The sequence below is a fragment of the Hyperoodon ampullatus genome (assembly GCF_949752795.1).
Source record: "Hyperoodon ampullatus genome assembly, chromosome: 1".
Taxonomy (NCBI): Eukaryota; Metazoa; Chordata; class Mammalia; order Artiodactyla; family Ziphiidae; genus Hyperoodon; species Hyperoodon ampullatus.
The window spans coordinates 205,252,222-205,272,846 of NC_136914.1; the positions used below are offsets into that span (position 1 = coordinate 205,252,222).

The window sequence follows — 20,625 nt, forward strand, 5'->3', positions numbered from 1 at the left end:
GTCCTTACCCACCCTCTGTTCACATTAGGAATCTAATCAGTTCCATCACTGGCCTTTTGTCAAATTCCCCTGGTGGTGTCCTTCCCAGATAACACTGTTCTCCTCCTGACAGCCTCTGTCCATTTTTGTTGTTGTTTGTTGTTTTGTATTTGGGTTGGCATTCTCTATTCTCTTTCAAGGCCAGTCGGGTTACTTAAAAAAAAAGAAAAGCACTTCTCATTTCATCAGGTAAATTATGTCATTAAAACAAAAGAACTGACTTCTGTGAAATTCCTTCCCTTTGTTCCCACTGGCATCGTCTCAGAACTGCAGTAAACCTCAATTCATGATGACCCTCAAATAATGGGCATAAGTACAGTTAAAGTTTTGAGATATCTGAGTGTAATCCAGAAAACCTGCCATTCTACCTCTTATTTATATATATTTAAACAATTTGAATGACCTTTCCTTTGGAAAATCCTGGAACTTGAGCCAGAAGTCAAAGGAATGTTTCTTTGACATAGATTGCTGTCATTCTAAATATCTCTTCTTATTGCCCAGATGGAGGCATAGAAGAAATAAAAGTGAGTCTAATCTGTACTTACTCTCGAATGCATCTGGATCATAAATGTCCTCATTTTCTAGCGATTTGTTTTGTGGTGATACTCTTCTTCCTTCAGAATGTCAAGGGTATGCAAATCCCAATACATCGGAACTCTGGCAAGCGTGCTCTCCATTATCTGTTGTATCCTTTGCCAGCTGACTGAGGGAAAAAAGGAAGGGAAGGGCTCTTTCAAAGTGACCATTGGCTGAGACCCAAGATAATGTGGGAATTATCCAAAGTCACACAGTGAGCTGGTGGCACAGCCAGTGATAGGGGCCAGGTCGCCAAGCTGGGTCACCTGCCCCAAAATATCCACCTCACTATTAATCAGGAAACCTGGACTTCTACCATTACAGATTATACCTTGATGCCTTGAAAACCTGTCAACAAGCCCCTCCTGAGCAAAATCCCACGTTCTCTGTTTTTATTTATTTATTTTAAATGTTTATTGAAGTATAGTTGATTTACAATGTTTTAAGTGTACAGCAAAGTGATTCAGTTATACATATATATGTATGTATATATACATATATATATTCTTTTTCAGATTCTTTTCCATTATAGGTTATTACAAGGTACCAAATATAGTTCCCTGTGCTACACAGCAGCTCTTTGTTGTTTATCTATTTTATATATAGTAGCCTGTATCTGTTAATCCTAAATGTTCTCTAGAAGGAGTAACTCCTTCAGTTGTTATCCACCACTCCCACCCCAGAGGGAATGCTGATAGTTCATTAAGGATAAAGCCCTCTGAACAAAGTGCAGAGACCTTTAGAGTAGGGCAAAGCAGATGAACAATAGGGGACTGGGACATCTGGTTTGCGGGGGTGGAGGGAGCAGAGATGAACTTAAACTTCTTTTGGAGACCACGTGGCATGTGCCATTTCTCACCATGTTCCTCCCCTTTTCCTCTGTTGTACCCCCAACATGCTGTGGAAAAGGCTGGGGCTTCTCCCAGGGCCTCTCCCAAACTATAGGCATTTGGGCCCAACATTGTTCTCCATCTCTCGCCCTTTTTCCTAGGTAGCAGGTATCAAAGGGATATTCCTGGCAAACAAGAAGGTGGATGACCAAGTGAAGACATACATCACTTACAACAAGGGCAGGGATTGGCGCCTCCTGCAAGCTCCAGACGTGGACCTGAGAGGAAGCCCAATACACTGCCTGCTGGTCAGTCCCCCGGTCTCATGTGAGACCACAGGGCAGGCTGGTTACCTGGGGATGCTCCAACGGGGGCTTTCTTCCATCAAGGAGGGCTTAGGATCTTGGCTGGTGCTGAGCAGGGATTTCCTACAGGTCCCAGGGCATTGACCTATGGACTCAGGCTGCCATATCACTTGGATGGAAAGTTCAGTTGAATTCCACAAACCTTTACTGAGAATATACTATGTGCTCCAACTCCTAGGAAGACAGAGAAACATAAGAGAAAGAGCCTGTGCCCAAGGGTCCCAGACAGAGCTCAGTAGTGGTAAATACCTATGAGCTGATGCTGGTATGATACAGTGCTTGATGATAAGTGCTTGATGGTGGGCAAGGTAAGCAAAATTTGCCTTGGAAGCCCAAGGAATGTCAGGCTGGTATGTCCACATGGGACAGAGTTAATCTCAGCATTCCCAGGGTTCCAGCTGTATGGAATATTGGGGTAGGCACCGTGGAGGTGCAACTCCATGTGAGGAGGGAAGACAGATAATTAACAGTGAAATTCACAACTCTCAGTGCCCTCTTAAAGAGGACCTATTTGAGAAAATTTTCTAATGTCCCAGAATGGTTATGTTTCCCCTTTGCAAAAAAAGTTGCCTTTTGTCACTTCCTGAATATTCTAGACATTATGTTAAAAACTGGGAATATAGTGGTAAATAGGATTAACAGGGCCTTTCCCCTTTTGCAGTTTTCAGTCCAGCTCCATGCTTCTGATTTGGGGTACTAGGAAAGTCAGAGACAGATGCCTGCCTACATGCAAGAACTGGTCACAGCAAGAATTTTTTTTTCCCCAAACCTTACCCATGGATTCATCTTATTAACCTAATTTTCTCCTTTCCCTGATTTCACAATTCATTTATTTTTGTTTATTATATGGTGTCTATAAATCCCTAATCCTTTTAAAGAAACTCAAAAAGGGATAAGTAAATGAATAAAGAACACAAACTTATATGAGTTTCAAATAATGGCTTCAAATATTCTAAGTAAAATGCAAAGTAAAATTATAAACAGGAACCAAATACATAAAGCAGAAACAGGGACCGTCTGGTTGAAGAAGAGGGTAGAGGACCTGAGACTGTCTCACTTAACTTCCCCACTTCACTGCTCCCAGTGGCCCGTTAGGGCTCCAAGAAGCAGAGCATGATGGCCAAGGTCAGTGATGGGAGAAGATCAATGTCATCCTGTGGGAAGGCATGGTCTGGGAGGCTTCCTAAGGCGGACCATGAACTGGACCTTGATGGATGGGGTAGGGGTGAGGAAGAGAGGGGAAGCCTACAATTGTGACGGGAACAGGGACAGGATGGGGCCTATGAATGGTGCTCAGAGCAGCTTCTGATGTGAACATATCAGCTGCTCAGGGAGAGATGACTTGTGCCCCAAACTAAGTGCGTGGCTCACATCCAGTCCTTGCTGTTTCTGGAAGCTGAACACCTGGGAGCCCCGTATCTGGTGGGGCAGGGGTGCATGTCAGGAGCTTTCTGGAATGAAGCCACTTTCTCCTCTCTTTTAGCCCTTCTGCTCCGTACATCTCCACTTGCAGATCTCTGAAAATCCGTATTCCTCAGGGAGAATCTCCAGCAAGGAGACGGCTCCAGGGCTCGTGGTGGCCACAGGTAAGGAAAGACATTCCCTGGGCTTCTTCCTCACTGAGGGCTTCTGGAATATGTTATGACCTCTGTGGAATCATTTGAACATCAGATAAAAGCTATGGGCGCTCTTCCCAGAAAATAGGCAAGATCTGTGGGACTCCAAAGCCAATCTGATAACCCAGTAAAAGAGCTCCAGACACTTGCAACTTTTGGTAAATGCAACATCTCACATGGTCACAGGGCGGTACCCTGTGCTTAGCAAGAGGCCAGAGTTCCTCTCCAGGTAACTGATAGATCAGAAAGGTTGTCTGTAATAGGGAATTCTCACTTTAAGAAAACGTGATCTATGAACTTCCTAGCTCACCAAGTATAAGTTGGGGTCGTTTTCTTTTTACGCATAAGATTCTTTACAAAGGGTTTCATCCCAGAGCTGTTTTTAATCAGGAGGTCTCTGGTGCATGTAAAGGTTTGTTTACACATGAGTAACCGCTTGGCTGAGAGCCTGGGGGAAAGGGCAGAAAAACTCCAGTTTGTATTGTTGGAACCACTGTCCACTGAACATCTATCAGAAATGAAGATAAAACAACTCCGAGATGAAAATGAAAGTCTCTGGGGGAAAGTGCTCTGATTAGCATGCATTTGATTTCCACACACCTTTGCAGGAATACATTGATGGCATAAAGCAAGGCAGGCCTCTAATCTTCGAAGTTAGAGCTCTGCTATGAGGCAGCTATTTTTCTAATGAAAGCAGATACATTCACAGCAACTTGCTGAGATGGTTTAGTCTGTTTTCTCTCATCAACCTGAAGCTCCAGCCGCTGGCGTTACTGCTCTCGTAGACGTGACTTCCTTCTCCAAGCCTCCAACTGTATGAACTTTTTAACACCACCAGTGACCATCCACTCGAATCGGGTTGACAGCTAGCATAGCCTTCTGACACCTCAGACTACTCCCCTCCACCTGGTAGGAACTGGAGCCACCATGTTTAACACCACTGGCTTCAGGGAACCCAGGAGAGTGAGATGAGGGCAGTCTCTACTGGTGTTCTCCTGGCTGGGGGAGTGAACCCCACACACCATCATCCATGCTGACTGGACCTCCCAGCTCTGGGACTGCTGTGCTCTCTGCCTCTCCTCAAGGCCTATAGGAGACCCTGGACTGGAGTGGAAGGAACACTGGAAAATAGTAATCAATAATAAAATATAAATGCTAACTATGTAGTCAGTCATTGTTCTATGTGCCTTAACCACTCTGAACATTGGTGTTTTCATTGGCAAAGTGGGAATAATAATACCAACATAATGGAATTGGAGTATTAAATGAAGCAATGGATTTCAAGTGTTCAGAACAGTGCCTAGGACATATCGAATACTCAATACATGTCACCTATAATCAGTGTTAATGTTACAGAAATTTAGAACTGCTCTTCTTACACCAGGAGAATATGGTTTGCATGTCTCCTTCAAGAGAATCCATAAATAATATGCATTCACTCTGCATCCACGAAATGAATGAATGCACTCAGGAACCCTGTAGTCCTGCTTTCCAAGCTGACCTCTGACACTTACGAGCCTTATGAATTTGGCTTGGTTCTTTAACCTCAGAGCTTCATTTTCCTCATCTGCAAATGACGTTTTTTTTTTTTTTCTTTTTCCTGCCTTGTGAGTGTGTTGTAAGAATTAGAGATGGAAGATCCTGCTGAGGGCTCAGAGCATAGTCAGGTAGGTTAGTTGTGGTTGTTATTACCTGAGACCGTCACGTGCCTCTAAATGACTCTAGTGCTAAGTCTTTGTAAACTAACAGACACATAGACATTAAGGATTGGATTTTGAAACTTTTTTGTCCATATACATGAGAATTTACTAATTCCTTTTCTCTCCCTTTGTCACTCTTGTAACTTTGTATGGTGCTTTGCATTGAGAGGGACATAACACAGCTGACAAGATCCTGATGAAAAGCCAGTGCTAGGTCACCAGCACATGCCTTCTCATTCCCAGCTTCTCCTTACCCTGCTTGCCAGCTCTCCCTGGAAGGCTACTTGCTATCGGGAGAATAATTACGGAGTTATCCTAGGATGGCTTCATTGGCCTGAATGGAGCCTGTGTCTCCAGGATCCTTTTCCACATGCATGCATTTCACCTGCCTTCAGGTGTCAGTGACCCTGGCCTCTCTCCTCTCCACTCCTCACTGCGTCCTTCCACCTCTCACTGAGATGAGGGCTCCCGGAAGCTGTGGGGGTGACAGGACACCTGGGGATTCATCTCAAACTCCTGTTGAGGCCATGTCACAAGGCAGATGGAATTCCAGTCTGGAGAGTCTGGCAGTTGCTTTTAGCCATCAGAAGCACTAGGGCTCTTACTGTCCTTACCACTGTGGTTTCAAGCTAGTAGTCGAGGTCTCACATCCTCCCAGGGCCTTAAGGTGTGCAAAGCACTTTCCTTGCCTTGATTGCACAATGGCCCTATGATGTAGAGAAGGCGATTACTCTTGTCCTCGATTTACAGATGAAGGATGGAGGGCAGGGGGACAGGTGTTGTGCCCTCACTTACACTCCCTCTGGCTCCAAGTCTAGTGTATCCAGTAGCCATTCAGCCAGACCTAGCCCTGAGCCTCTTCACATGCCCGCTCCACAGCTACCCCAGGCTCCCTGCCATGCTTCCTATACATTCTGAATGTTCGTACCCTTGTGTTGTCCCCTCCATGGAGGTGCTTTCCTTTCCTGCAGTGGCTTGCGCACTGTCTGCTTCCCCCTGCACTTAATCACCCTGAGTGGGCATCAGTGGTGGTGAGAGAAGCATCTCTAACCCCAGAGGATGTTAAAAGTTTCTCTCTCTCTCTCTCTCTCTCTCTCGGTCTCTCTCTCAGTCTGTCTCTCTCTTTCTTTCTTTCCTTTACACGTGTCTAACTAAGGAGCAGAGAAGGCTAGCCCTGGGAGGACATAGGGCTTAAAAGTGTGTTGTTTACACATGCCCAAAAGGGCAGCGGCACCTCTGTGATTTCCAAGCTAAGCTGTTGCTGAGAGCAGCTCCCCGTTTTCCATCCCTCTCCCCAGCTCTCCCTCCTATCACATCACTGCAGCGGGGACCAGCTACCTCTTCCTCCAATCTGGCTAGAGGCCACTTTGGGAAGCCCCCCTCCCGTTCTGCTTTAGCCAGTGAGGCACATTATTCAGATCTTTCTTCTCTGACGCCATAACCCTGACTCTCCCTATCAGAGATTTCCTTCCCACAGGTCCGCTTAGGGACTGAACATGTTCAAAGATCAAATCATCCTGGACTCCTCTTCTCTGTCCTTTCCTCTGGGAACTGACTTTCTTGTCCCTGTGATCAGTAGCATTTGTTTCAGGGATCCTTTCAATTGATCCAAGATACTTGCAAAACAGTCTTCTCTGGGAGCCTTGGATTCTCACCACCACCACGCCTCCAAAATCAATCTGGGTCAGGCTTTGAAAGAGAGGCTTAAGATGTAGGCAGAACCAGCTCCTGAAGAGTGTAAGAGGTGATGAGACAGAGCCTAAGAAGCCATGACAGGGCTGGCAGATTCCAGCTCTAGGGGGACTTTATACCTGCTTCCCCCTCTCTCTACCACCCTTGGTAGACGTTACTAATAGATCACCGTACTCTATTCTATTGAAACCAGATATGACTTCAGGATCCTTCTTAGCACAATGTCGCAGGCAGCCATCATTAAAAGACTCAAGTGGACATTTTCTGCCCCGTCCCTCTTTTCGTTCTTCATCTGTGTCTTCTAAAACCTGGATCTGAAGAGTTGAATTCCAAATTCCAGACACATCTCCTCAGAGCCACTCACCATGCCTGTCCCCACCCCATTGATACTGACTGCCTGAGCCCTGAGCCCCAGGGGTATTTTTGGAAGCCTGAGTGTCAAAACAAGTTGGCTAGCTGTGTGCTCCCTGATGCTGATGGGAGCTTGACAAGCTGTAGCCTGCCTTTAAATTCTCATTTTGAAGCCTTAAATGTCAGCAGCTCAATTAACATTTTCATTATTGCATTTTTATTGTGCTCTTATTTAGGTTACTGATGTGAAGGGAGCTAACATTCCCTTCATGCTATTTTTAAAGAAAAAATATCAGCCTCAGTGGTAAATTCTCACGTGTTTAGGGTACTTTTCCTGCTTCTCAAGACCTCCCCAAATGCACATCCACATCAGAACATGGTTCATTCATTTTTTTACTCATTCATTTGTTGCACAGTTATTTATTGAGCAACTCACTTCTAAGTTTGGGGCACTGTTCTGGGCTCGGGGGCTGTGTGGGCAAACTTGGGCAATATAGATAGACTAGGAAATCTTAACCACTTTCTTTTTTTTAATAAACATAACCACAAGGTGATGAAGTATTAATACAAGGGGAAGAAAAAGAAGGAGAGAGGAAACAACGGTGTGAAGGGATAAAGGCAGTAAGTATAGTCAGGCTGGGCATAAACCGGGTGACCTCTCCTGCCATGCTGGATGGCCATGGTCTGCTGAAGATTGTCCTATGCTTTTGGGCACTGTATAATTTTGGTTACATAGTCTATACTAATGGATTCCTCAACTGCCTATACTAATGGATTACTCAACTGCCTGGCACTCAAGAAACATATTGGCAAGTTTAACTTGGAAACACACACATACACACACACACACACACTCATACACACACCAGTTTTTCATAGGCTAAAGTTATACATGAGGAGGAAGGTGTTCCTAGAGGCAGCATGATAGTTTACTCTTCTCTTTGCCACCATCAAGATTAATTTTCAAGAGATTCATGGTATGAATGAGTAGTTCAAGAGGTCCAAGCTTATCAATATGTGGTCTTTGAGTGTTACCATTTAAAGATGCATCCCTGTCATATTATTTATTTATTCATTTCTTTCCCATGTTAGGTTATCTTCCTGCTGGGTTTTTGATATGGCATCAAAGACAGACTGTATGAATCTATTCTAGAAATAACTTGGAAACTCTTTACTCTCTGCTACCCCCTCACCCAACCCCAAGCACACGTAATCTGCAAACTGCCTGACAATGTCAAATGATCTGCTTCTGTTTCAGGCAACATTGGTACAGAGCTCTCATATACTGATAGCAGCGTGTTCATCTCTTCCGATGGGGGCAACACATGGAGACAGGTAACTGGGAGATTCGAGGGCAGGGAGGAGCCATTTAGGGCAAGTTCTGCCAACATCTTTCTTATAGATTCTCAGGCTTGTTGTGACTTTTTGGGTGCAAAAAAACTGAAGCAGCTCTTCTATTTGGTCAATGTAGCTGGCAGATTAGATGGGCAATGGGGTAAAATGGGAAGAGCTGGGCAGGGAATAAGAAAAACTAGGATTTTCCCAACTTGTTCATTCTTTCATTCAGCAACATGTATGGAACAGTCACCAGATGCGAATTACCATGCCGGTGTCAGTAGATGCAGCCAGTAAAACAGTTTCTATCATTAATGTGCCACGGTGTCTTGGCAAGTAGGTCTCTTTACCTTTCTGGGTCTGTTTCTTTATCTACAAGAGGAAGGCGGTAGAATGCTAAGACAAGCAAAGCCGTGGAAGTCTGTGATGGCTTCAGTATTATGTAGGCCCATCTTTTATTAAGTATGAGATAGCTTAATAGTTACGTGACCACATGAAAAATTAATTCAGTTTTACAAACTTTTTCTTGCAGCACTGTCCAATAGAACTTTGAACAATGATGGAGATGTTCTGCATCTATACCGTCCCATGTGGCTATTGAGCACTTGCAATGTGGCTAGTGTGACAGAGGAACTGAATGTTTTATTTTATTTATTTTAATCAATTTAAATTTAAATTGTCTCATGTGGCTACTATATTGGACAACACAGATTTATACAATGCCAACTGGGTGTCAAGTATAAACCTGAGGAGGCAGTTGAATACTTTGGAGTCCCTTTCCTCGTGGAGCTCAGAATTAAGCAGAGGAAACAGGTTCATAAATAACTAATTGTAGTTTAGAGTGATTGTGTTATTTTAGTGGCATTATTTGCTTGCAGAGAAGAGGAAGGAATTGATTCTACTTGGGGAAACTGGGAAAGGCTTCACAAGAAGAGGTGACATTTTACTAAGTCTTAAAGGTGAGAAGGTTTCTATCTGAGGAAGACAAAGGAAGAGCACTAAATGTCTTAGCGATGAAGGTGAAGCCACCATCTGAAATCTACTTGCACAAGCTTCTCTTTGGGTCCCTTAGTGAAGATTATCATCACCATCACCAACATTATCATCGCCACCCCCATTGCCACCACTGTCACTACTACCACTGTCCAAAAAAAATTACCCAGGACCTACTAGACACAAGTCCTATATTAACTACTGTAAGGCCTACAACAAAGAATACGTTAAGATTCCTGCCCACAAGGGAATCAAATAGATGAGGAACAGACACATAAAATAAGAACATACCTTAAAAATATAAGATGCTCTCTTACAAGTGCCGAATGGGGTAGCAACTGGATTGTAAACTCTTCTGGTCTAGAAACTCCCAACAGACAAACCATTGTCCCTCCAACACAAGAAATAGCTCACCTGGCCAGGTGGCCACTGTTACATTCTTTCCTTATGTTGTCACCACTTTGGTTTTCTCTTTTCCCAAACAGCTAAGGACTCCAGCTTCCACTACATTGCTGGACAGGGCAAGAGTTAGCCATGGCCAAAATGATACAACAGAGAGGAAAGTGTGAAGAAAATAACTTCTCTCTCCTCCTCGGTGCCAAGAATCTTCTTGTAGTCCTTACCCTCAGACTTCAGTCCCGTGTTTCTGTTATGTGGCTTTGAGCTCTGGAGAGAAAAGCTAGCATTACAGGCTCAGAATCTATGTTTATGTCTGACATATAAATGAATATCCCTTAAGTCTTTTGTGCATTAAGGCTCACCATTAGTGTGGGCATTTAAAGGCAAATATGAGAAATAAAACCAATTGAAAGGTTTAGGCCTGAGAGTCCATTTACTTTCCTCTGTGGTGTTCCCTAAGGCATGTTTATAGGAGACACCACTCCTATTCTCTCCCTTTTAAGTCTACTTATACTTTCTTACCCCTTCTAGTACTTCTCACTTAACCCACCACCCCAACCTCTCCATCCAGGCTGTAAGAGCCACCATTAGTGGTTAAGAGCTAGAGGAAGTCTCTAGTTCCACTTCCCTCTAGATGATCTAGAGGAGAGAACTGGTTCTCTGGTGGAGAAATATTTTTCCTGTCTTAGGTTGGAGACTTAAAAGTCCTAAACTGTAGAAGTGTTGCTATATGTGGGGTTAGGTCTAAACTAAGGCTCTGAGACTTGCATCATGGTAGGTGCCTAGTAAATGCCTGTGTAGATGGATGGATGGATCACTGAATGAGTGAATGAGTGAGTGGGTGGATGAATAGGTAATGGACAAATAAATAAAAGAATCAGTAACTCTGGGTCCGAGGAAGCATGGTGTCCCAGTGAGCATTTAGAGTGAGGATCCCCTAGCACTAAACTTAAGTCTTCATCCAACTTGCATGGGAACTTAGGAGGTGGTGGCTAAGTCTGAGAACTCAGTCATCACGTAGATCATAATGTCCACAGGTCTAAAAGGAATTGTCCTTTAAATTCATAGATAATTTATAAACATTATAAATGTTTATAAGACACCATTTATAAATTAGCAAACGTCTCATTTGAAAAGATGAGAAAGACACAGACCATTTATAAATTAGCAAACGTCTCATTTGAAAAGATGAGAAAGAGAAAGCTGAGTAGTAAGTTACTCAGATGAAAAGAGGGGAAGTTTTTGAAGTCATATTTTCCATTGAGTTATCTAGTTGAGCATGCGTCTTGTTGCCCGAACTTCTTGTGGCACACTGGCTCACAGTACTAGGGGAAAGAGCCCTGGAAATGCCATTTGAGTAGCCGAGGGACAATTATTTGTTCTCTACAAGCCCATTTCCTCATCTATTAAATGGGGATGACATTACTTGCCAAACTTCCTGATAGGGTTGTTGGAAGGGGCGGAATCTAGATGAAACAATATATGTGAAAAACTTTGTAAACTGTCAAGCACTATGCAAATGTAAGGTGTTGCTATGATTGCTATTGTTGTTGTTGTTCCAGATCTTTGACGAAGAGTACAATGTCTGGTTCCTAGACTGGGGTGGCGCCCTCGTGGCCATGAAACACACACCTCTGCCAGTCAGGCATTTGTGGTAAGGACAGCTCCCTACCCTATTAATGAGCAACTTTGTAGTGGAAAAGGTTGGGACAAGTTATTCTGCATGATTTTCTACCCATTTTACCCATTTCTTCATCCATTTCTTTATCCATCCATCCATTTGATGTACATTACATCATCCAACTCTTTGGTACCAGTAGCAGACCAGATGCTTTAGATGGGGAAGTATAATGAATACAGTGGGGTGGTAGGAATGGGTGCTCAGATGAGCCAGAAATGAGCAGGAAGGACCTTCAAGTCCAAGCAGCCAAGATTAAGAATCCAAAATACAGGAGCTGGACATTGCTGTAAGAAGAGGGTTAGGTGCATGTAGCAAGTACTAAGTTCAGTTCTAGACCAGTTGACGTTGAGATATCTAGGAATATTTAAGCAGAGATGAAGGTTAGTAGTCAGATACATTCATCTGAAGGTCAGGAGAGAGGTCTGGGTTGACACTTTAGATTTGGAGTCACTAGCCATTAGGTGGTAGTTAAAGCCATGTCAGTAGGCTGCATGCCTCATGAAAGTGGGTACAAAAAGGAGAAAACAGGGATTCCTGTGGAATACTATTGAATACCAACATGCAGAGCAGAGGAAGAAATTATAGGAGAGGCTAAGGAGAAATAGCCAAAAAAGATAAAAACACAGGAGAAATGTTTTCATGGATGCTGAAGGAAGGGGTGATCAATAGCACCAAATTCTATAATCAGAATAGATTTTATGGAGTGAAAAACAATCTAGAATTAAGCAACGTAAGAGGTCATTGGTGATCTTTGTTAGGGTAGATTCACAAGAGAGGTGGGGTTGAAAGGTAGAGTATAATATATGAATGAATGGATGAATGAATGAATGATAAAGAATGAAGTAAAGTAGAGACAATGTAGATAATTCTTCCCAAGAAAGTAGATTATGGAATGCAGTTGAGTGTATATATGTAAGACCCTCCAGGGAAGATAAAGAGTTGAGTGAGAATATATTATTATGATGATGATTATAACGATGATGATGATGTTTTTGTTTTTGGCAGAGGATGGATAAGTATCGTGTATGTTTATATCCTGAAGGGAGAGAATTTCAGGCTTCAAATTCAGCAGAATGAATATTTGAAAGAGTGAATGTTTGGTAGTAGAGGGAATGCTATGTAGAATACAGTTGTTGGGATTCACCATGGGCTGGAAGATGGATGCTGGCATAACTCCCAGGCCCTTGATTTTGGGAGACTAACCCTTTTAGAGTAAGAGTTTTACTTAGAAGTATCAGTTTGTAATCAGGAAAAGAAAAAATCAGCTTAGGATCCCCAGGTACCAAATTCAAGCTTCAGCCACCTTGGCAAGGATTTAAAATTTCTCTTAGTTTGGCCAATTATTAAGTTAAAGCCGTTTGTAGGAAAAAAACAAAAATAAAACACACACACACACCCAAAAACAATGCTCTGCCAACTCAAGCATGAGCTTGAAAAAGTTCCTAATGTAACTGTTTGTCATCCTTTTACTACTGATTTTATAATTTGGGGGTAGTATCAGAAGAGTGGAATTACTTGATAGTAATGATAGTCAGCATTTACTCAGGGATTATTAAATTCCAGGCACTGTTCTAGGCCCTTTCCATGAATTACCTAAATTACTTCTTGAAACCACCCTATGCGTTTTCCTGTGGGTACTCTTTTTATCACAGCATTAAAATGCAGACATGCTAAATACTTTGCACAGAGCTACACAGCTAGTACCTTGCAGCACCAAGCTGGGTTTCTGTCATGGATGCTCTTCTCTTTTACCTGCCAATTTTCCAGATACTTTAATGAGTACACAGAGGCTTATCACATGGTCTCTGTCCTCTGGGAGATCGTAGTCAAGATAAGGAGCTTAGACAGTCCACATATTACCGGAAATCTAAGCAATGTCTACAAAAGGATGCTGACTGTGTGCATTGCTGGAATCCTGAGGCCGGATAGAGCCCCCCGCCGGTGTGTGAGGGGGTGTTTGTGCAGCAGGTGATGTGAGGGCTGATCCTTGATAAAAGGATTCCAGGAGTAGGAGAAGTGATGGGAGGAAAGCCCAGGGAAGGGAAAACTCTGACCAAGCCTGGAATTCAGGAGATGTAGGGAGTACTCAGAAGACTGTATGTGGTTGGAATCAAGCACGTGAGTAAGTAATGGTGGGTAGGCCTCAGAAGAACTTAAACGCCAGTTTAAGGGGTTCAGGTTGAATCTGTAGGTAATTCCTTGTACTACCGAGACCCCTCTCTCTGTGGTGAGAAGAGTTCTCTCTATTGAGCACTGAGTAGGACTTACACTCTCAGGGAGGGCAGCTAGACTCTTAAGACAAGTTTGTTGTTTTTTAACCAAGAAAAGTAACATTGCTTAGTCATTATCATTGTGTTCTAAGCACCTCTGTCTAAATCTCAATGACATAATTGATAAATGCCCTGCAGACAGATACAGCTGGCAGATCTCTTCCCCTTAAGTCCTGGGAGAAGAGGGTGGCAATCCCATCTTACCCTTGATTGTCACCCTCCTGATCTCTCTCCTTCATGTGGTAGGGACTTAGCGCTCACTTCATGGTTGAATTTTAGAGATTTTTACACAAAAGTTGCCTTGTCCTAAGGAAAACAGGAGTTTGCTATTGTTGTTATTTCTTTTTGGTGACAGGAGAGGAGAGTACATTTGGCATAGAGCAGAGGAATAGAGAAAGTTTTGGCTTTGGCGAATCTTAGCATCCTGACATCTGACCATTCAGTCTGTTCTGCAGTGGTTTCTCTCCAGAGGCCTGATCACTTCTAGAAGGAGTACTTGTCTAGGAATTTCTGGAGGGAAACCATCCAAGTTGGGAAAATCAATATTCACTCGGGTATGTAAGTAGGATCAAATCCTGCCTCTCAAAGGCATTAATACAAAGTTTGAGTTTCCCCTTATTCCATGAAATATCTCTTTTGTTGCTAAAAAATATTTAGTGAGCTCAGAAAGCTAGCTACATCCCACTGAATTTCCTCTTATAATAGTAAAAATAATACTACCCTCCATTTGTTCACCTACTTCAATTTACAAAGGCTTAGAGATGATTTTTCACACTAAGCTTTGGAAATAGAATTTTCTCCATTTAAAGGATGTTGATGCTGTCATTTATCATAAATGCTACAAATGCTTCCCTGAACATAGATACCACCCATGACTTCTGCTTACTTGCCTGTCTATGAATGCCCTTCTCTGAAATAGTCCCTGCGACGGTTAAGTGCCAGCTACTGAGTGTGTGTGCTAGCAAACAACAGTGGCACTTAACTCATTCAGGAATTCTTTTTTTTTAAATTTTATTATTTTTTAAACATCTTTATTGGAGTATAATTGCTTTACATTGTTGCGTTAGTTGCTGCTCTATAACAGAGTGAATCAGCTATACGTATGCATATATCCCCATATCCCCTCCCTCTTGCATCTCCCTCCCACCTTCCCTATCCCACCCCTCTAGGTGGTCACAAAGCACCGAGCTGATCTCCCTGTGCATTTTGTACTTATCTTTCGAGGCTAAGTAAGTGTACTGTAAGGGCCTGACCTTATCATTATCATCAATGTTTCCTTATAAACTTCTTGACTGATTTTGTCTCTGGCTGGCTTATGAATTGCAAGCTTGTGAAACTCAAATGCAGTTTCTTCATCACCAGTAGCTTCTAATTAAGTTACAACCTTCAGGGTAAACACAGAGCTCATTTGAAGTGGAAGAAAGGTTAAGTGATCAGTTCATTGTTCTTTTCTGTAGTAGGCCTCAGACTCACTGACGTTATTTTGGCAGCATATACTGCCAAATTATGTATATATATTTGCATAGGAAGAAGATACTGGCCTACCCACTCTCCCACAAGGGTATAGTGGCTCTCGAATTTAAATAATAGCTACATCGCCTTTCAGAGAAAATGAGAATCATAATTGAAAAGCTGGGAAAACGTTAGCTAGGCTAACAAGGCATGCTGTTTCTTATACATTGAAATAATAGGTAGCTAGATATGCGTGAAGACAAAACAGCCTACAAATGAACCCATCCATTTGTGACCCTGTACATTTAGATGCATTGAGATTAGAACCTAAGTGCTATTTCAGGTAAGCCCTCATCCAGTATTACCAGTATTACCTTTGTACCTTAGAAGCATTAGAGTGAAATGAACAATGGCGCCCCATGGAATGCAGTGCTGTAATGAAAACACAATAGACAGAGCTACTCATGGGAGGGTAAACTGGGGTCCTACTGTTTGCTTAGCCCTGACAAGCTGTCAGTGTCTCTTTTCAAAGGGAGGTTCTTGGAAACTAAAACCAACATCACCTGGCCGTTTTTGTTCCTTTGCTCTTCTGTAAATGGTGGTGAACACTGGCGTTTTGTTCATAGAAACATTCACATGAAAACAATAGTTCCAGCCAATATGTGCCTCTGAGAGGCGAAAGTGCATGTGCTACTCTGAAGGACTTCTGTGTGGCTACAATGCCATCACCTCATGCGGTTGGGATAATAAAAAATAGAGCAATGCACCTCATCAAAGGGAGGAACATTGATCCTCAATGGCCATTATAACTATTTCTGTGCTAGAGTGTTCCAGAGAGGACTCTGATTGTTCTTGGAATATTCTATTCCTTTTAGTGGCTGTTACCTCAATATTATAAAGTCATCAATTCATGGAGTAAGGAAGGGCCTTGGAGGGCAAGTAGTCTAGTTTCACACATACTACAGCAGATACCTCTGTGACACCCCACTTCACCAGGACGGCACAGAGCTGACCAATTTGAATGAGTTTCCTTCCACCCTGTATATTGGCTTTAGCTGTTAGGAAGATTGTTTTGTGCTGAGCAATAATGAATCTACTTGTAATCTCTGTCCATCAGTCCTTGTTCTGCTGCCTAGACCTATGCAGAGTAAGTCAGCTCCAGAAATGCATGCGATTTTTAGAGTCCTACACCTATAAAGGACCTCAAGAGATGGCTCTGTCTAGGCTTTCTAAGTTCTGGGAAATGATCAGATACACAATTCAAGACAGATTGCATGCATTTGTTCATTTATTTCTCACATATTCATTGAGCCTATACTATTTATCCAGCACTAGTAGAGGGGCTGGGATATACCAAAGGACATGACAAAATACTTGGGAACTTGCATTGTTCAAATATTTGACTTTCCTTTTTAGAACAATGATGAGAATAGAAATCTTTTTTTACCTTATTCTATCTGTATTGTTTAATTGATGTTTTCATGCGTCTATCCACATTCTCTCTGATTTTATTCACAGATGTTACCCCTTTTCAGTAGGCAACAATAGAATTATTTTTGTGTGTTGATCTATTTGGAAGCTTTCTTACTAAAAAAGTTAAAAGGTGATGGTAAATTATTCAGCTCTTATTCTTCTTTCCCCTAAGCTATCTTCAAATCATATAACCTGTTTCTAGAACAACTTGTTTCTTACTTTTAATCACATTGATTGTCAGTTTTCTACAATGATTGAAACTGAACATAGTATTGAGGACCTGGTGGAAGGATAATTTCTTTTATTATTCACGCTACCTGTCTGTGCACACACGCTAGACTCACAGCGCCTTTGATTATCACAATAGGGACATTGCTGGAAAATATTTACCTTGTGATTGACAATCACCTCAGTTTTTGTTTTTGTTTTTTTTCCCCAGCTTGAGCTTCTCATTAGTTACTCTTTTTCCTTTCTCTGGCTGTGAGGCTCTTTGTTTTTTCATTTTAATGAAGCATTCTGCTTTAAGTTGGTCCTCTCCTATAAGTGACTGCCAAATCTACATTCCTGGCTTTGATCTTTCTCCAGAAATCCAGATCCATCCATCCAAAGGTCCTCTTGACAGTGTTACAACATGGAAATCCAAAAAGCATCTCAACCTTGATGTGGACCAAACAGAAACAAACAAAAAGCATTGCTTCTCCTGTTCTTTACATTTCCCTTTCCCAGTTGCTTAACCCCCCAAAACCACGTTGTCTGTGACTTCTCTCTTTTGTTCAAGCAAAATCCTATTGACTTCATCTGTAAAAATAGCCTAAAAATCCTATTGACTTTACGTGTAAAAATATCCTCAACCTTTCATCCCTTTCTATGTCCACTATTAAAACCATTATCCAAGCCCCTTCTCTTACTTGGTCTCTTATGATTGCCATGCGTCCCCCACCAATTCATCTCCTTGCATCAACTTTGGGGCCTGACAATCCATTCACCACAAAGAAACCATCTTGTAAAGGTTAAATCAAATCATCTCTCTCCCATTTCAGCTGGGAACAAGGTCCTTTGTAATCTGGCCCAGCCTTATTTTCTTGACTCCATTTCCTCCTATTAATCCCTTTCCCACTAATCTACAACCACCAACCATCTTTCTGTTCTTCCCATACAGCAACTTCATTTCACACCAGATCTGCCCTCCAGAATGGCTCTCACCTTGATCTTTGCATAGCGAATTCCTTACTATCATTCAGATCTCAGTTTAAATGTCACCTCCTCAGGGAGAACTTTCTTAAATTTTCAATACAAAGTAGCTTCACTCATTCTCTATCATATCCCTCTATTTGAACTGTCTTCATGACACTTACTTTTAACATATTTTTTGTATCCATTTATCTACATATTGTTTGTCTCCTCAAACTAGAATGTAAGTTCCACTGAAGCTAGGACCTTCCCTTTCTTGTACATTGCTATATCCCCAGAATAGTGGCCACTGCCAACCAGGCACATGGTAGATGTCAATAAATATTTGCTATGTGAATTCTATTTTCTTTTGTTTCTATAGTCCTGTCTTGTCACTATTTAGAGGTCAATTGTAACTTTACCCCTGTCTCCCTGAGTACTGGCAGTCTTATCAATTTCAATTTCACCTGTCGGCCTAATAAGGGATTCCCAATTCCTTTGTCTTGGCCATGAATGAGCTATTGAATAGAGGAGGAGAAGGTGGGTCCCATGGGGTTACCATTCAATAGTTACTTCAGAACATCTAAAAACTCCTAGTCATCTGAAAGAATAGCTCTCACAAATGACAGACCCAAGTTTCTGATGCTCAAGAGATTAAATTTTATAATGTATTTTTTTGGAGTTTCTTTAGGAGTTTTGTTTTGGTTTCAATAATTATCTAGCATGAAATATTCGGGTGTTAGAAATTACTGTTCTCAGAAAGTCACCTGAATAGCACGAACCTGGGCTTCCTAGTGGTACGTTGACCGTAAGTTATAGTCACAGCATTCATTCCTCACCCTGTCTCTGGAGAACTGTCACCTGGCCTATGCTAATTTTATGTCATCCTTAAACTTTGGTTATTGTATATGCTAGCCTTTCCACCTGGAGGTTGGCATTTCCTAGTGTTTTTGCTGATCCCATTTTTCCATCTAATCCATGCTTTTGCTTCTTCCATATGGATTCAGTTCATACAGCATGCTTTTATCTTCCACACCCTATCTCTCCACCTTGGGCTTAGTTTTTCTTTGGAGCTTACATCTTAGAACTCAGAGCTCAGAAGGCTGTGATGGCCCCTCTGTTTCTATTACCTTGTGGCGTCTTATCTTCATGTATAAAGTAAAGATGACTGTCCTCTGCCCTGTTAATGGCAGTGGTATGAAGGCTCCTCCTTCCCTGGGATGTGGTGGCACTCACTGCAAGTTTTTCTGCTAATGTTAATAACTGACCTTCATCAGTAAGGAAACTCTGAGAATGAGATAAGGACGGAGGCCTTCAACCACTTTGGCTTCTTCCTATCAAGACAATAATCAATCCAAAGTCATCAAAATAAACAAACCAAAAACTAAACAAATATCTTTTTATACCTTCTGGACTTATCAGACAGACTTAACTAGTTAGTGGCCGTGACATCCTTTGAAATACCTACAGTTATTTTAGGAACCAGGAGGGTACATAGCCTGAAAGGTAAGTCCATTCCCAATTATGCTCTTATTTTCACTTTTGAATGAGAAACTCATTTCCAAGAGAAGCAGTTCAGATCTGCTCAACTTCCTCTGGTTCAGCTTCAGTGATTATTTAGCCTTCAGCCTATTAAAAAAAAAAAAAGGCTGAAATGGCCAAGTCCTTAAAAGTCAAGACAATATTGACTTGTCTATACATTAGATCATCAGGCTATGCATTAGATCTCCAAGAACTCATTCATCTTGCATAACTGAAACTTTATACCCTTTGACCAACATCTCCTCATTTCTTCCTCCTGCCCACCCTCCACTCCCACCCCCTCAGAAACCAGCTTCATTGTGGCCAATGTTTCGCTATATCACTATCTATCTATCTATCTATCTATATCAAAGCATCAAGTTATACACTTTAAATATATACAGTTTTTGTATGTCAAAGATGTCTTGGTAAAGTTGTTCATAAAAAGTCAAGATAGATACTGATCATTTAGGAACTCATAAAAACTTTTATAACCTCTGCCTTCTTTTTGTTTGTAGAAGTAGGCCTCAGTATATCAGAAATACAAAACTTCTTATTGCATGAGACTAGTTTTTCTAGCTGGGCAAAGAGATTGACTTTCTAATTTTTAAGATTGGTTTATTTGGGAAGAGAGGATAAGACAGAGAGACAAGTAATATCCAGAGAATGGACTGAGTAGATTGACTAGTAATGGGGACAGGGATTCACATCCAATTCATGGATGCTAGTGTAAGTAATGCTTGAAAAATTATTGGATGGATTAAAAGAGTTTCCTTAATCACTTCTTATTTTTTTCATTCATATATTCATTTAACATTTATATAGTACCATGTGCCAGTGTTTCTGCTAATTTTAGGAATGCAAAAGTGAACAGTATGGTCTTTGACCTCAAAAAGATCACAGTTCAGTGGGAGAGTCAGACATATCTTTTGAAACTATGTATGTAATATCAGGTAAGAAGCATTGTAATAAAGATATGTAGGTGATATCTGGGGGGGTTGGTCAGACAATGCACAAGACATATGTGACCCCTGAATTCCCAAGATTATAATACTGAGTGGAGGGATTCAAGATGAGTTAAGAAGTCATCACTGAGCACTATGACAGGGGAATGCCTGGCTGTTGTAGGAAAATAGAGTTTCTACAGGTGAACTCAGAATCC

General features: G+C 41.8%; 1 protein-coding gene across 1 annotated transcript in view; it reads left to right on the forward strand.

Moving 5' to 3' along the window:
- SORCS3 (sortilin related VPS10 domain containing receptor 3) overlaps positions 1–20,625 on the forward strand; it is a gene marked incomplete at both ends in the record, with an annotated part of 605,319 nt that overhangs the window by 511,665 nt on the left and 73,029 nt on the right. Inside the window, 4 exons of the mRNA XM_079708894.1 lie at positions 1,607–1,753; positions 3,294–3,396; positions 8,428–8,504; positions 11,459–11,550. Of these exons, the coding sequence (XP_079565020.1) occupies positions 1,607–1,753; positions 3,294–3,396; positions 8,428–8,504; positions 11,459–11,550 (419 nt within the window). The remainder of the gene's footprint in view (positions 1–1,606; positions 1,754–3,293; positions 3,397–8,427; positions 8,505–11,458; positions 11,551–20,625) is intronic.